The sequence below is a fragment of the Serinus canaria genome, chromosome 3 (assembly GCF_022539315.1).
Source record: "Serinus canaria isolate serCan28SL12 chromosome 3, serCan2020, whole genome shotgun sequence".
Lineage (NCBI taxonomy): Eukaryota > Metazoa > Chordata > Aves > Passeriformes > Fringillidae > Serinus > Serinus canaria.
Genome location: NC_066316.1, coordinates 67,204,828 through 67,221,283, shown reverse-complemented (window position 1 = coordinate 67,221,283; position 16,456 = coordinate 67,204,828). Strand labels below are relative to the sequence as shown.

At 37.8% G+C, this 16,456-nt stretch overlaps 1 protein-coding gene across 1 annotated transcript in view; it reads right to left on the bottom strand.

Moving 5' to 3' along the window:
* The window catches only part of LAMA4 (laminin subunit alpha 4), a 98,545-nt gene that overhangs the window by 7,636 nt on the left and 74,453 nt on the right, over window positions 1-16,456 (bottom strand). Inside the window, exons 24-35 of the mRNA XM_009092869.4 lie at window positions 16,024-16,155; window positions 14,861-15,003; window positions 11,390-11,525; window positions 10,142-10,279; window positions 8,493-8,626; window positions 7,080-7,244; window positions 6,181-6,334; window positions 5,246-5,436; window positions 3,531-3,720; window positions 2,527-2,682; window positions 1,568-1,727; window positions 445-575 (exon numbers count right to left, since the gene is read on the bottom strand). Coding sequence (XP_009091117.2) covers window positions 445-575; window positions 1,568-1,727; window positions 2,527-2,682; window positions 3,531-3,720; window positions 5,246-5,436; window positions 6,181-6,334; window positions 7,080-7,244; window positions 8,493-8,626; window positions 10,142-10,279; window positions 11,390-11,525; window positions 14,861-15,003; window positions 16,024-16,155 — 1,830 coding nt within the window. The remainder of the gene's footprint in view (window positions 1-444; window positions 576-1,567; window positions 1,728-2,526; window positions 2,683-3,530; window positions 3,721-5,245; window positions 5,437-6,180; window positions 6,335-7,079; window positions 7,245-8,492; window positions 8,627-10,141; window positions 10,280-11,389; window positions 11,526-14,860; window positions 15,004-16,023; window positions 16,156-16,456) is intronic.

Sequence of the window (16,456 nt, the reverse complement as noted above, 5' to 3'; positions counted from 1 at the left end):
AGTCAGAATTTTCCTTTCCCTCACTCTTTCCATCACACATATATCTGATAAAGAAAGAAGAGACTGAGTGTAACTCAGACATATCTTTTGAGAAATAATGAATAAAAAATTATTGATAGTTACCTTATTTGCAACTGTGATACATTTTTAGTGTGTGGGTGAAAGAGCAGTGCCAAATAGTTAGTGCTTTTACTTCTTTTCAGCTCACAACAAAATATTCATGGCTTGTATTAGTAAAGTGATCTGAACTTATCTCAGGTGTTGATTTTAGTATTTTAAAATAAATATTTGGTTGGGCTAATCTTTTGGCTGTTATTATATGTAGGGGAGAAATAAGAATCAGTTAAGGGCAAATTCATAAGACAAAATCTGCATGCATGGAAGCCCAAGAAAGTGGAAGAGAAACCAGTCAAGGCAATGGAGGAGATGAGACTTTCTTTATACCTGTCCATTTCTCATGTGCATATTCAGGTACTCTCCATTCACGCTGTGACCATGCAGTAGGATTCCTGAGCTGCTTCGGGGACGTATTTCAAAAACAACTTCAAATTTCAGGCCTAAACTGAAGGATTCATCTATGAAGTAAAAAGAATAACATTCTTTTTGTACTGAGTTAGTGATGAAATTGGACATTTATTCCAAGTCAAAGTAGAACATCAGAGGGTGGATTTTATTTGTTCTTAAAACTATTGAAATGTGAGATAGCATGATGTGGTGTCAATGACCCATTTCAACTGTTGTTTTGATTGTGTTTGCTTGGAGTACTAATAAAGGTTTATTTACTTTTCTCATTATTTAAAAAATGTGTTTTGTTTAAAAATGTTTCTTAGCAATGAAATGGACAACAGAAAGTAAATGATCTGTATTTTTTGGCAGTTTCTTATTGTGCAATTTCCTAGACACTCAGCAGTCATTATTGAGTGAGTGGGAGTTCACTTGAGCTTTGATGATTCAGTAGGAGAAACTCCCTTTTTCAAACTGGTGACAGGCCAGAGAGCAAATTAGAAACACTAGTCTGATTCTTCTTGGTGCTGCCAGTGAATAGGGTTTTGCAGTTTCCTTTCTTGTTCAGATCAGAGCCTATGTGACTGAAACACCCTTCTAAAACTCTTCCTGGAACACAGTAGGCCTAAATGACAGAATAGATATGTTCTGTCATGCTGTTCTGTGTCAAGACATGCCGAAAGCCTTTCTGTAGGATTTTTTATTTACATGTTAATTAAAAAAATAAGGGATGACCATTTGATGGTGTACTTAGTCTTGGCCATGTTGACTTCTGTGCTAATTTTTAACATTGTCTGTTCCCTCATTAAAATTTTTGCCTTATTAAATTATTATTTGAAACACATACATACATACAGATGTGTTTATTTAACAACATTTAAGTTTCACAGCGACATTGTGACCTTTCAATATCATCTGCTTAGCACAATAGTGATCTGTTTCTGATAATCCTTACAGCTCACAGCCTTGGAAATGACCACACTCTTTAGTGAAAAATGCCATTCTGAAGCACAGTGAATACCACAGTCCTATTTTGGGATACATTTGGTTAGGAGTATATTACCCAGGACGACATATCCTCCTTCTGATGAAAAGTATGTTCCTGCTTCTGATGGGCCTTCAAAGCAAGGTGTTACACTAAATGTCTGTGAAGCTGAAGTAAGTGATCTTCCATTGAGCTGTAAGTTGCTGAGACAACCACTAAAGCTGTAGACAGAGTTAATCTGAGGAGTAGAAAAAGCCTTGATTAGTAAATAAACTGCTTCTGGAAGGAAATAGATTCTTCCGTCCTTATTTTTACTTGTTTATAAGCCGTAAGATTGTGATTGTCTGGTGCATCAGTTTTGAACTAAAAACAATTCCAGAGAAGGGAAGCAGGAAAAATGGTTCTCTTGGCCTCTCATGCCTTTTTGATGACTTCAAGGAACTGTGAGAAACAAAACACAAGTAGGGCAAGGCAGTTCTATACACATACTTCATAGTATCAAGGCAAGACAGGGGTCTACTTTTTCAGAGAAGTTTATCAATCTTGTTGGGCACATAACACTAAAGATTACCTTGAAAGAGAATATTATGTTCATTTTTGGTTTAACACTTCTTTCCGTATACTTCAGTACCAAGCTGTAGAACAGAATCCTGACCTCTCTAGGTATTATCTTAAAACAGAAGTACTAGGAGAACATCGAAATGTCTCCAAAACTCATTCTGTATCTCAGACCTCAGGGTGAAATTGATCTTGCCTAACATTATTGGTCTCATCTAATTTTCGATGTCACTAGGATTTTTCTGTTCCTCATGGACCATGGGTTTCCCAGCTGTTGCTGCAAGGCTGTGGATGCCTCACCCTGATACCACCAGCCCAGCCCTGTGGAGGCTTTGCTCTATACATGAGCTGAGCTGTCTGCTCCTTAGGAGAACGAGGGTCAAGATCTTAATAAGATTTTTTCTGATCTCATCCCCAAGTCAACTTTTGTATTAACTTTACACAGAGGTGTGGGGTCTCTACATAGAGGTCTGCTTTACCTGGATGTTTTTTACAGCTTTTCCGGGAGCTACACCTCCAATATAGAGTGGTTCAGTGACTTGCCAACTATTCACATTCCCATCAAAAGATTCTTCTAGTACTCGGAGACCATCGATTATCAATCGACCAATATTTTTGCCTCTAATAAATATCACCTAGGAAGGGAAGAAAAAGATGTGGAAGATTACTTCCATCTGTTAATGGATCACTGCTGTGCAGTGGAAGAAGATGAGACATTTGAGAAGAAAAGTGTGTGAGCGATACTCTACATGCCTGTTTTGCTAACTGCCAGTATTCTTTGCTGGACAACCTTCATTTTTCACATTCATATGAAGGCTAGATAGTAAAACTGCTGCCTTTCTTACATATTGATGCACAAGGCAGAGGTAACTAAGATGTCATAAGGTCTACTGATATCTACCTATCACTGTTAGCATTTTCACAGTCATGATTCGTTTTATGGTATGGATTCATCCAACCTGCTTTAAACACTTAAATGCCCGAGTCAGTGGTTTAGTAGCTGTAGTATTTCTCTGTAGTTAATGAGGAGAGATACCTACAGGGAGAAATTCACCTTGACTCCTAAAATTGTCTTTTTATTTTCATAGACTACTGAGGTAGCCTAAGACAGCTGGAGGTAGCCTAAGACAGCTGAACTCCTTTCTTAGGCACTTCAAAGACATTTGCTGAACAAAATTATTCTAGTCTTTCCTTTAATAACTCATTTAACTCTTAATTACCTTACTGCTCTGCTTGTTTCCTTCATTTCTATTCAGCTGTTAGTGTTGGGAATTGCTGAATTTTTATAACTGACTCACATTCCTGTCCCTAGTTAATGACTTAATAAAATGCTGCGTGGAAGATCTAAAAAATATTTATGGAAGTTTCTCAACATATAGATGTGTTTATGAATACGTGAATGAAGACTCCCTGAGCTGTCACATGAGTGTCTTTACTGCAGCCTTGACAACATGTGCCATCAGGATTGCTTTCTTCTACTTACATTGTGCCACAGTCCATCATTGTATTTCTCTTGGCTCTTAATCCTTATCTTCTGGTGACCCGCATTAAACATAAAAATGAGTCTGCCATGAGCAACGAAAAGGGCCATGAAGTTGGTCTCTTTTTGATCCGAAACGTAGCAAATCATTCCATGAGATGAGAGAGTTTTCAGACTGATAGAGAACTGAGCTCTGGCACATAAAAACACAATATCAACATTAAAGCAGATACTTTTGATTTAAATCAAACATCAGGCAGAGGAAGACTGAGATTTTCCTTTCATCCAAAAAGATATTCTTCTGCTTTATGGAAGTGGTGTTTCTGAGAAACATTCTGTGATGGTTTTTTGAGCAGAACTCAAAGCTGGAGAAAAAGCTGCCTGGTGAGGAACTTTTCTTCAAAAATTAAAATCTCAAGAGTGAATAAGTTCAATGCAGACCACCAAAATCTGACAGTACTTTTCCTTTTCTGTTAAACAGCAGGGCTGGGGGAAGTTTTAAGTGTGATGGCACGGAGGCCTGATGTTTAATGTTATTCCAGACTTGTTTGAAGATTCTCCTTCCTTGTAGTTCCTTGTGAAGTCCAAGTCATCATAGGAAGTCATACCATTGTTGGTTTGACACTGTCACAGTGAAATTTATTGAGTGATTGCTAATATTACTTATAGTCTAAAACACGGCAAAGCTGTGTTGGTTTAGGACAGTGCCAGAACTGATTCCTCCTTCTTCTGATGTCAGGTCTAACCTAGTTTCCATTCTTCATATTGTCTCAAAAATCTATACATTCCCAATGCCATGTGTGCATACATTCCACAGACAGTCCCTTGCCAATATTAGTTGTTTTAAAATGATACAAGTCATTACTTCTTAAAAATCAACATTACAAAAATGAAGCTTTAATAAGATTTGGCAAATAAATATATGTTTTAGGAATGAAGGTGGGATGAAGATATTAGAGTTTGGGTTTTCCTTCATATGGGTGCCATCAGAACTGCCTTAAGTTAAATGCATTGAATTAAAATGAACATAATGACTTTCTAATTTAAATCAGGAAAGAACACTCTTTTTTCTGAGTTAGTGGTCTGGTATGCTTCCAGGAAGTTTTGTGCTGTTGAATTTATAGTCTTTAATGGAAAGTATTAAACCAAAATCCTTATTGGATTTTGAATATTGCATGAGATATTTTGTGGGAATATGAATATTAAATTTCAACAGTATCTGGACTCATTATTACTTAGATTTCTATTATGGCTTGAATTGGACCAGGTTTTCATAGCTTTGTGTCTTACTGCACTGTGAAGATTAAACTACTGACAAGGTCCACTCAGCATGTTACTGCTTCCTTTCGGCTTTAATGCCTTTACTTCTTGTGTAAAGAGACTGATTATTGTGCATTGCTTGTATAGAACTAACATCCTCAAAAGCTTCACACAAATAGGCAAGGAGACACATTATGTTAATATGCAATGCAGATGAAGATTCCACAAGAGGGATGTAACTGGAAGCACAATCTATGTTTTTCTCTTACTCAACTGAAGCATCTTTTAATGTAACCTAACAACAGGCTCGACACAAAATTTAGCCTAAGATATAAAGGAACAAAGCCAGGGTAACAGCAGAAATGTTAAAGAAAATTTGAAAATTGAAAATTTGAAACATTGAAATACTTCTTTCTTCTTCCCAGCATATTTCATTTTTATTTCTAAAGTCACTTTACCTTTGACTGAAATCCTTTGGTATGTGATCAAATTCTTGCCGGCTGTTTGCTGTTCCTCCAAATTGATAGGCATGTTCAGTTGCCTTGGGGTTCATGGGCAAGTGGCACTGAGGCTCTCTTTGCAAATTCACTTGATACAGTTTTTTGAGGCCAGATGAAGGCTGTGCAATCTTGTCTTTATCTCTTCCCACCTTCATAGAAAAAGAGCTATTAACCAGAACATTTAGCTAAGATTGGACATAAAATAACAGTGTCATTTTTAAATAAACTAGTAATATATTGCTTCCCGACATAAATACCAGGATTGTTTTTGAGTCAAATTTTCCTTGAACAGATCTACTGTGAGTGCTGATTTAGGACAGAACAAGGCAGAAACAAGACAGAACAAGGCAGAACAAGACAGAACAAAACACTTGTGTAGCTAACATAATTCCAATTTTTTTTTTTTTTTTTTAGAGTTTTCATAATTAAATCTTTTTCTCTCTGCTTTTGGTGATATCAGCTATATTATAGGCATGAGAGGATATGCTTAGACTAAAAATTCTGCATGCAGGAGGAAGGTTTTTCCTCATTTATATTAATATGTGCTAATTGTATCCAGTAGAGAGCCATACAGAAGCAGATGATAGAGAGCCATACAGAAGCAGATGAGAACAGAAGCAAGATTTTTGCCTTTAGAATACAGAAGAAATCAAAAAGACTTGTTTCTGAAGTACTGTTTTGAAGAAGTCAGGTATTTTATAATTCTAGCAAAAGAGAATGATGCAAGTGTAAGCCAGATAGATCATGTCAGGGCAATCATTTCCAGTGATGGAATATATATAAAGGAACAGGATCCTGTTCATATATTTGACACTGCCTTTATGCATTTTAGGTCCATAATTTGGAGAATTCTGGAAAACTTTAGAGTAGCACTTGAGCAGTTTATAGCAGACCTTTTTATTACGGTTTCCTTTGGCTTTTGATGAGTTTTTTCCTTTCTTATAGAGAAGAGCAACTGGAGGAGATTCAACCGGGCATCCGTACAAAGATGCCTGAACTTTCTCAGAGTACTTCTGGAAATCTTCCACTTCAACTTCTTGATCCAACCTGTGTTTCAAAGATGAGATGACAAGAACAGCTTTTTTTCTCAAGTGTTAGAATTGTCTGCATAAAAATCTCAGAATTTTACATTTATAGTTCAAATTATATTTGAATGGGTTTAAATTGTATTTAAATATTATACTAAATTATATTTAAATTGTATTTGAATAGTTCATTCTTGGATCATGGATGAAAGTACAGATTGATCAGTCAATGTATGGGTAACAAGGACAGCCTATACTACATCTGCCTGTTGTATACATGCTGGCATAAACAGAGTGTCAATCAGCAGCATCAAATTCAACTTTAAAATCTATATAAGAACATTTCATAAAGCAATTAAGATCAACACATTCTGATCATTTTTACATGACCAAAGTCCTAACCTCCCCAGCTTCTGTGAGATGCCTTAATATAATTTTGTTTCAAAGGCAGACCTGAGAGCTACATAATATAAATGTAAATTACAGCTATGCAAATTATTCATTGCACCAGTAGCATTAGCAGGTGCAGTACCAAAAGCTTATTTCATCAAGTTGTTCCCACCTTAACAATATCTTAACCTAGCATATCTGTACCAACAGATTCCATAGCAAATAAGGTAAGAATCTTATTCACACATGCTGTCTAGCCTCACAAAATGAGAGAGGAATTTTTATTGTGACAATAATTCACTTCTCATGAGCTTCTATTCAAGCTGTCAGGCAGGGCAGCGACTGCCTGTTAATGTGTTTGGGAGGATGTTACTCACCTAGTGAAGTAGGCATTGCTTATGCAGCCAGTGAAGTTGGCTTGCTGTGTTCTGAGGGGAGAGCCACCAAAATAAAACTTCTTCATGCTGTCTGGGCTTTTCCCTGCTCTGTCCTTTGCTGGGTTCTTCTTGCTCTGTTTCTTGTCATCAACAGTCAGCTCATACCTGCAAAGCAAAGCAAAGCATCCATTTTGCAGGCTAGCTTTGGAACGTCGGTGCCAGTGGTCAGACAGCACAGTACACGCACCCAAAATGCTCCACTCAGTGCATACATCACTCAGTGCCACTGCTCAAAGGCATGAGAGGACCTTGATTTCTGCTGTGCAACAAGTAGCAGTGCATTGGCAAAACTGTGTACACAGGCCTGTGGATTTAATATTACCCTGCAGTGAATTGTGAAGTTCAAAATTGTGAAGTTCACAATTGTGAAGAAAATGAAGACAAACTAGGGGATTGCTGATGAAGGGACGGAGCCACCATTTGGGTAAAATAAGATCCAAGAACATGCTAATTGTTTATGGCCCCATCCCTTTTTCTTTCTCTTTTATCATAGTGCAATGTTTGAGTTTTACAATGCTTTTTACCTAAACTGATTTTGCAATCCACTAATTTTTGCAGAAGTCAGGAATGATTCTCTGGCTTTATAAAGAAACTGAGTATACTAAAGCATCAGACATTGATTTTGTTTTGCAAACTCGGAAACATGACAATCCCCATGGTTATTCCAAGGCACCTTTTCTCACTTTCAGCTTTTCAAACTGTGATTCTTGGATGCCAGAAGTCATAGATACAAACCTTGATTTCCATTAGGAAAGTAAGAATACTTATATCTAATAAATAAGATTCTTAAAGAAAGTTTCTTTGATTACATGACCTTCTAAAAAATTTAAACATATAAACAAGAGCAAAACATACCAATAAACCAAACCTTTCAAGACATACAAGGAGCACAGAGAGAGACTTATTCCCTACTGCTGTATTTAGTCACATTTGTGGCTGCCAGTGCTAAAAATATTTTTAACATGTTTCACTGTACATCCCAGATGAATGCTTTATGTGAAGATGCCTCAATTACTTTAGGGTAAATTGGGAATTGTTTTAACAAATTAGAGGAATCAATCTTGTTAAAAAATTAATCTTATGCTAGCCTTAAATGTTAATAAACTGTTTTTTTACCTGAGAACAAAAAAGGAATAAGCTTTCAGAAAACCAATTATTTTAGTTTCAATAAAAATTCCAATCACCTTGAGCTCAGGCCCAAGCTGGCCAGTTTTCAATCACATTTAAAAATCAGTCACTTAAAAAAAGCCCCACTCAAGTATCACTTTAAAAGTGAGTGTTAAATGATAATGTGCTTTACAAGAAATGTTTATATTCTAAAGGTAGAGAATAAAAGATGCTGTACAGCTTTACCTTTCTGGGGTGACAGAAGTAATGATGAAATGGGTTTTTCCGTCATTGTAATTTCGTTCTGGTGACTGAATTTTGATTCCACTTGCATTTAAAACCACAGCACCTCTCTCCATAGAGATGGATAATACATCTGACTGAAATACAGACAAAAGCATCTTCATAAGCAAGTATTACACAGAAAAATTAACAATTCTGTGAATTTTCCTGTTGTATTTATTTTTCTTCTGTGTTCCACATTTGTGCTTGATTTGCAAAAAGCAATACTCTGAGAATCAGAACAAGAGACGACATCGTTAGAATTTATATTGCCAGTTTTAAAGCCTGAATTCTGGGAATTCTGCTGGTGATAAACCTCATGTACCTGTCACATGAGCTCCCTCCATGTAGCACAAATGTATGATGTTTACATTTCATTTGTGTTTCTGGTACTGTGTTGAGCAGCTGTTACTGCAAGCTTCCTGCTGTCATAAGACCAAGAGGTTTTTTTTTTCTTTTTCTAATTCCCTCTGATCGGACCCGTTCAATCACTCAAAATTATCTCAGAGATAAGATGTGTTATCTGGGTCAGGCGTTCGGGATCACTGTGCCACTAGCAGAATACTCTCAGTTCCAGTAGAGCAAGCCCTGCCACTGTGCGCTGGTAGGAATCATTCTGCCTCATTCTGCCAAGCGCTAAATAGCTGAGCTTCTGTTGGTTAAGTAGGGCACTTGGCACCTCATAGGATTAGAGCTGATGAGTTAAAAACCTGAAGCGGGATGTGCGAGGCCTCATTTATGCAAGCGGTGTGGGGAACTGACACGGTAACTGATTTCAATCGAAGGTAATACTCCAGGCTGCACCACGGGGAAGTTTAGAAGTGGTTATCAGTGTCACGCAGCCTCCTCTGCTGCACTGCTGATGATATTCTGCAAGCATAGCAGAACAGACATTTGGGGGTGGTTGCAAATGTTCTGAGCTCATGCTCGCTGCAGATGTCAGTCTGAGCCTGCAGCATCTTGGGATCGCTTTGTCTCACACAACATTTTGTGAGTGCAAGTCCACACTTCTGCCCGGGTCACACTTCTGAGGAGGTATTTAGAGCAGCCTGGCTTCTCAGAGCTGCAAGGAGCCATTCTCAAGTGCAGCTTTTCCCAGTCACACATGGAGCTCTGAGTGCCATCTGGGAATATAGGCAGCTTTGTGACTGATTTCTGTCAGCTCAGCAATGCTCAAAATGCCGTGTCGCTAATTCAAACAAACTTTGCTTCTCGGTGATTGTCTGGATGGCAAATGTCAGGTCCTTAATATTATTTGTACTTTGGTAGCACCTGCAGGTCCAAATAGGGATTGCAGTGCTGCTGAGCACAGCAAGATGCTCTGTGCATCTCTGCCCTGAGGACTTCAGCGAGCACAAGTGGATGCATATTAATTCTAGGCATATGATCCAGTTCTCTTCTCAGCATCAAAATAAAGTCGAAGCATTACCGGTTTTCATCTGTAGATCAAATGCAAACTGTAAAAATGAGGTTGTCAGTGAATGCTTTTGTATTTCAGACCGCTTTCTCTATCACAAAACTATAAAGTGAGAAATTGTATTATTCCCCTAGTATTTCCCTGGGAAAAAATGAAAAGGTAAAATAAAACAAACAGAAAAAAAATAGATACTTACGCCTTCAGAATAGTAAAACAACAGCCCACTGGGCTGCAATGTCCGGAAATTAAAGCCTCCTTCAAACTCAGTAAAGAGGGACACTTTTTGGCTTGATGCAATGAAGCTCTCACCATTGAAATATGCATTGCGGGACATCTGTGTATTAAATAAAACAAAATTACAAGTACAGCTCAGAACACATTCCAATAATACAAAGAATGGGGCTTTTCCTTTCTTTTTTCTTTTTTCTTTTTTTAACAGTTACAGCCAGTTCAGTTTTAAAAATCAATTTTTCCTGCATATTTTACCCTAATTTATATAGGATTTCTCTCCCATCATGGGGAAATCTTGAGAAAGAGTAGCAATTTTAGACTAAGTAAAATTATTCCCAGCTTCCTGGGATCTTGGCCCCATCCTAAGTCTGCTGGTGTTAAAGAGCATGAAAAGTAGAAGCAGAGGTGCTCAGGCCCCTGTCTGAGCTGCATGGAACTGAGTCACAGTTCCAACAGGTGACATATTACTTTGTGTGCTGTGCTGGCTACTGGGGTAGGGTGGTCTATAGCCCTCTGAATCTCATGAGCAAAGCAAGACAAATGGCAGAGAGCTTCCATGTCAACAGAGGGTGAGGTTGTGTGATGAGTTCTACAAGCAATCCTTCCTCTTCACAGGTTTGCAGCATGGCTTTTATTAGACATGGCCACAGGATGAGGACTCCAAACACTATTTGGGTTTGCCAGCCTTGCATTGTAATGGGCAAATGGTGAATGATAGAAAGGACCAGAAGCTAAATGGCAATTTTTTCAGAGCTAATGCTGGTGCAGTTGGTGTGTGTGTCACAGATGAAGAACTGATCTGGCTTGAAGAGAAAACTCATTTGAAGGGTGATTATTTTTCTGTCTTTTCCATTTCACACATGCACGTAAGGATGATTCTCCTTGTATCTTTAAGAAAAAAATGAATTACATCGGAATATTTCCATTCAGAATACAGTACATAATTTACTTCAGACTGAGCTTTCACATTGCAATTTCACATAGGAGAAGAATTTTAAGTGAAACACCTAGTGCTATAGTTCAGAGTGAAAACTGGATATTATGTCAGCAGACTTAACAGACACTCACAAACTCCCCACCTCTGCCAGTCAATGAGTGCATGGTCATTTCCTTGGTGGAAGACTGTATTTCCATTGCTTGGAATAAAACTCAGGCTTCCAGCTATATCCATTGTCAAAATTTGCTGTTATGTTACAAATGGTGTTATGCTTACCAGTGAATCCTCTGGGCACCCATAGCTGATTCCCAGGGTTCCTGGTTCTTCCAACAAGTTGAAATCCTTCTTTTGGAACTGGAAGCCCTTCATGCAGCCTTTAAAGCCGATACTTCCTGCCAGATGTGAACTAATGCTGTTGGACAACAATGCCAAACAAACTGCAGTTAGACAGCCCTTGTCTTTCTGAACAGGATTTTGTTGCCAAGATGTTCTAAAGAAGTTCTGGAAGAACTTCAGTAATTTACCTCACTAGTGCTCAATTCTTCCATCTTTGTGTAAAACAGCTAATGAGCCACGTTCTGTATTTTGAAACGTCAAGATGAACCAATTGTAGTAAATATTATGTATTTATAACTACTTACAGTAAAAATAAATGGATTTTTATCTATTTTTTTTTACCTTTGAAGAGAAGTTCTGATGTAGGTTTCCTGTCTTGCTTTTACTAGCACACTCCATTTTTGCCTTTGCAAGCAAATGTCTCACTATTTCTTATGAAAATAGAGGTCAGGGAAGTAAGAGAAAATTCTACCTGCTGATGTCTGGGTGTACCTAATTTTAAATGAGAGAAATGGGTGGGCTTCCAGGATCCTTTCTATGTCACATTTGAGGTAGACAGCCCAGCAGGGTATCCCAATTGCTCCTATTCGTTACTCTCAGTTTTTCAACTCCACACCTTACCAAGATACCATTGCAGCACAGGGTGATTATAATTGAATTTATCCTCACAATTCTCAAGGTGCCTGAAGAAGTAATTTGTGTAACATCACAGTGAGTCTGTGACAAGGGCAAGGAAATTACATGGGAGCTGTTGAGTACCAGTCCAGGAGATAACTAGGGAGCAAATACACTGAAGGAGTGGGTGTGAAATCCACAGTTCTGCCTGGCTGCCTGGAAGCAGTCTTTGTCCTTTAAGCAAGATGTACTTTAGCAGTGGGACTCTCTTCACCTCATGTGACATGATATTGTTGACATCTGCTACCTGCACTTGTTCTCTGTGAGTTATCTCATTGTAAGGCAGATATTTGGAACATGGCAGAAGAATCAAGACCAAGAAATGCCCATTTTTTTGCATTAGCAAAACCAGACCATTGGGGAAGTAGTGCAGATGTACATGTAGATGTCTGAAATACAGTGAGAGAAGGAGTGCTGTAGGGGCCAAATTTGCTCCTCAGTGAAATCAGCAGGAAGGCAAAACCAACAGGAAGGCTTCTGTCATCCTTACTGGGATTTGGACCAAAGTGTGGGGCATCAACCACTATGACCTTTACTCTGATTGACCCTGAGGCTGCTGGATGCAACAAATATGCCTTTCTGTTAAATGCCACAACATTTTCTAGAAGCAAGCTATAGAAGAAAGGCTTTCACTTATAGAAAGGCTTCTGAGTTAATTTCTTAATTCAGTTAAGAGTTAAGTTCCCAGTGCTCCTACTTACCCTTAGCTTTCTGCTTTATGCAGAGTGAGGTGGGAGCAAACTAATGTATGGGGATACTTCCAGATTCATTTATTTGGAGAAAAAAGGAAATTGACAGAGAAAAATGCATTCGAAGAGAGCAAAAATTACACTGCTATAGAAGAATATTAGTCTACTCCAAGACTAGAGCTAGTTTCCCCATACTGCTGCTGCCCTGAAAAGTTGGTTAAATGGGAGTCTGTCTGCAAAGAGGAAGCATAAATATCAGTAGTACATAGCAGCAGCAGTAGAGAGAGTAGTACATCATCAGTAGGATACTGACTTATGCTCTTGATGAAAATAGAATGATGCCACCACATTTGGCCAATACTTTTTGCTGCCTACTCTTGTCAAAAGAATGAAAGCTGAGTATAATATCAGAGACAAAGTTGCACTTCTGCTTAAATAAGTTCTGTATATATATTTTTACCATTTTAATTGATAATATTTTTACAATGCCCATGGTGGTTTTTTATCTGATACTGCCTGTTAATTGAGATGTGAGATGTTATTTTTCCTGCTTTGACAGTACCTTCCAGGTGTTTTTCAGAATAACCACAATCTGCTCAGAAAACTGCAGGCATAATTCATGTGATTCATCTTTTATCCTATATTTGTGAACAAGTCTCATCTGCCATTGAGCTGCTCAGTTGCCTAGATTTCCAGGTCCTTCTGGGCTTTTTCAGTGTTCTTTAGCCTTGATTAATGCAAGCAATTTTCACCATCCTTCTGTACTTTTTTTCTAGATCATTAATGTATTTAATACCAGCCCTGAGAGAGATTCTTTGAGCATGTGCTGTAGACTTTTTATACTGTGAAAATTGAAAAGTTACTACTATGTCCTATTTTCTCTTTCCCAGCTGCTTTCCAACCCACTGCAGCATTTTCTTTCTCCACTCCACTAGCTTTCTTAATAGCTCCTTATGAAAGACCTTTGTAAAGAACTATTTGAAAGGACAGTTAAGTTATACTCTGCTTCTCCCTTGCCGACCATTTTGCCTGCATGTTCAAATAACTACATGGGATTAAAAGGCATAATTTTTCTTTACATGAAAGTTGTCACTGTCTTAAAAGCTTAAAGATTAAGCACTTTGTATCTCAGATGTTATTTTTCAAGACAGCAGGTAATGCTGACAACAAAATAAAGAATAGAATTTCATGAGATTTACCACTAAGTCCCAGAAGCTGTTGCTCAACATATGCCTTCTTTTTTGGGTTTTTTTGGTGTTTTTTTTTTTTTTTTGTTTATTTGTTTTTTGTTTTTTGTTTGGTTGTTGTTGTTGTTGTTGTTGTTGTTGTTAACATGGAGGGTATTCCTGTTAGCAGTTATGACATGTGAAAGAGCAGCTGGAGCCCTTTTGAAAATTCTGGCCTTGCTGTCTGACCCTGGGAATGAATACTGCCTATCAGAAGAGCATACTCTCCTTCAAGTAGCCAGTTTGCTCTCAGGGCATGACCCTGGGGTCTGGCAGATTCCTAAGGCAGGAAATGAGAGTTACACAGTCTACTGAGATTAAACTGCATTTCTGTCAAATGATACAAGAGGAAAATGAGACCTTTTCTTTTCTTCCCACGCCTACACAGAGCCAGCTGACTTAGATCCAAAGAGAACCTGAGACAAATCAGAACTGAAATGCTTAGTGGGGAAAATCATCTTAGATTGAAAATGTGATTGGTAGAGAGTCTTTGTCACTTTTTGCCCAGCAAGGAGCAATACCAATTTTATATATTAATATGTTCTTTGACAATGTCTTTTTGTTTGAAGAACACAACTGTTTCTGTTACCCTTACTAAAACAGGGCCAGTGTCAGTAAAATTTAACTGTGCTGGATCAAGCCTAGTCTTGAGTACTTAAGAGTTCTGAGACACACTTAGAAGAGTGTCTGAAGGGTTGTTTTATGTAAGGTTGATGACAAAGAAATTGTTTTATTGTTACCCCTTAAGGACAGCCCATACAACTTAACTTACATATGGTGATTAATTGAAAATAGTGATTGAATCCCATTTGTAAACTAACCTGGAGTGCAAGATCTCAGCAGGTGCTCCTCCAATGTAAATGTCTGTGAACGGCATTGCTGTTCTATCATTGTCCACACTTTTTATATGTCTTCTGTCTACTACTAAGATCATCTTCTTGGAATTGTGATATATAATAGAAATCTGAAAAGAAAAACGTGCTTAAAAATGTCATCTTTTGTAAGCTGTTATGGTAATCTTGTAAAATTGATTGCATCTTTATACCTTCTGTTTGAAAAGTTCCCCCCATTTAACAGAGAATTTGTTTGTAAATTGGGAGAGGCTGACAATGATTACTAGTAGGAAGTTTGTCTTGATGTCACTATTTTTCTGATGACTGAATCCTCAGGCTATTTCATTTAAGAATAAAGAAAACATATCAAATTCTACACTGTGGCAAACAGATAAGCTCTGTAAACTTCAGAATGCTTTCTTGATTTATCCAAAACTTAGGGCATGCTTTTCAAAAAGAGTTATTTCATTGTCAAAGCATGGAAAGTTAAATTGTTCTTTGCTTAAACATGGATAGATCTATAGCTGAGTTTTGGTCACCAATCAGACTTGAATTGACATCAAGTAAAGTGCAGGAGAAGCAACTCACTGTGGGGGGGATTTACTACTGTCACAGTTACATTGGCTTAAAGCAAATTCCCTGAAACTAAATACAAGTAGATATTTTACATCTGCCAAAGTCCCTAAAATACTGTGCATATATAAAAGGTTGCTACCAAATCAACTCTCTTTTTAAAGAAATTGGAAATGCCATAATTCTTGTAATGCAAAGCATAACAACTAAGGTGGTCAAGTTAACATAATGACAATGTTTTACTTGAGGAAAGTTTTATATTTGATATAGAGAACTTTCCTTGATATAATTTCATATGGAATTAATAAAACTTTCTCCCTTGTGGATGGTCCTGTCCTTGGCTAGTAATACACACAATCTGTCTACAAGCACTGATTTATGAGGAGGCAGGGACAGCCTTCCCTTTCCTCTGCTTGGTACTGGTAGGACTTGCATGGACTCTGCTCTTCCTCCTGTTCTACCGTATCACTGCCTGCCCCTCATCCTTTTGCACCTTTCATGGGCATTGGAGCAATTATTTCTGCTTGGAGCCTCTGAGATAGTTGGTCAAACAGCTGTGATAGTAACCACATTTGTACCTCGTGAAATTTAGCATCGTTAATCCTAGCCTTCCTCATGGAGTCCTCGAGAAGCACGGGGCCGTTGCTGAAACCAAAGTCATAGCGGAGGTACAAGAAACCATTGTGCATCTCTAGGCTGAAGAACATGCTCTGTGTAAAACAAAACAGCAGTCAGAGAAGGACAGTGTGGCAGCAATTTAAAAAAGTTTATAAACATTGTTGTGAGACTGACATTGGGAAAAGAATGCTGGGAAATAAATTGTTTTTTCAAAATTGCAACACATTTTCTATATGTTTATATTTATTGTATATGTGTATACATGCACATGCACGCATAATTGTTTTCTAAGTGTCACTTTTTGAAAGACTTGGCAACTTGTTTCCTTATAGAAATAGTATTTGGAAGCACACTGATGTCATTATTCTTTACCAGTAAGGTATTCCTGATGTA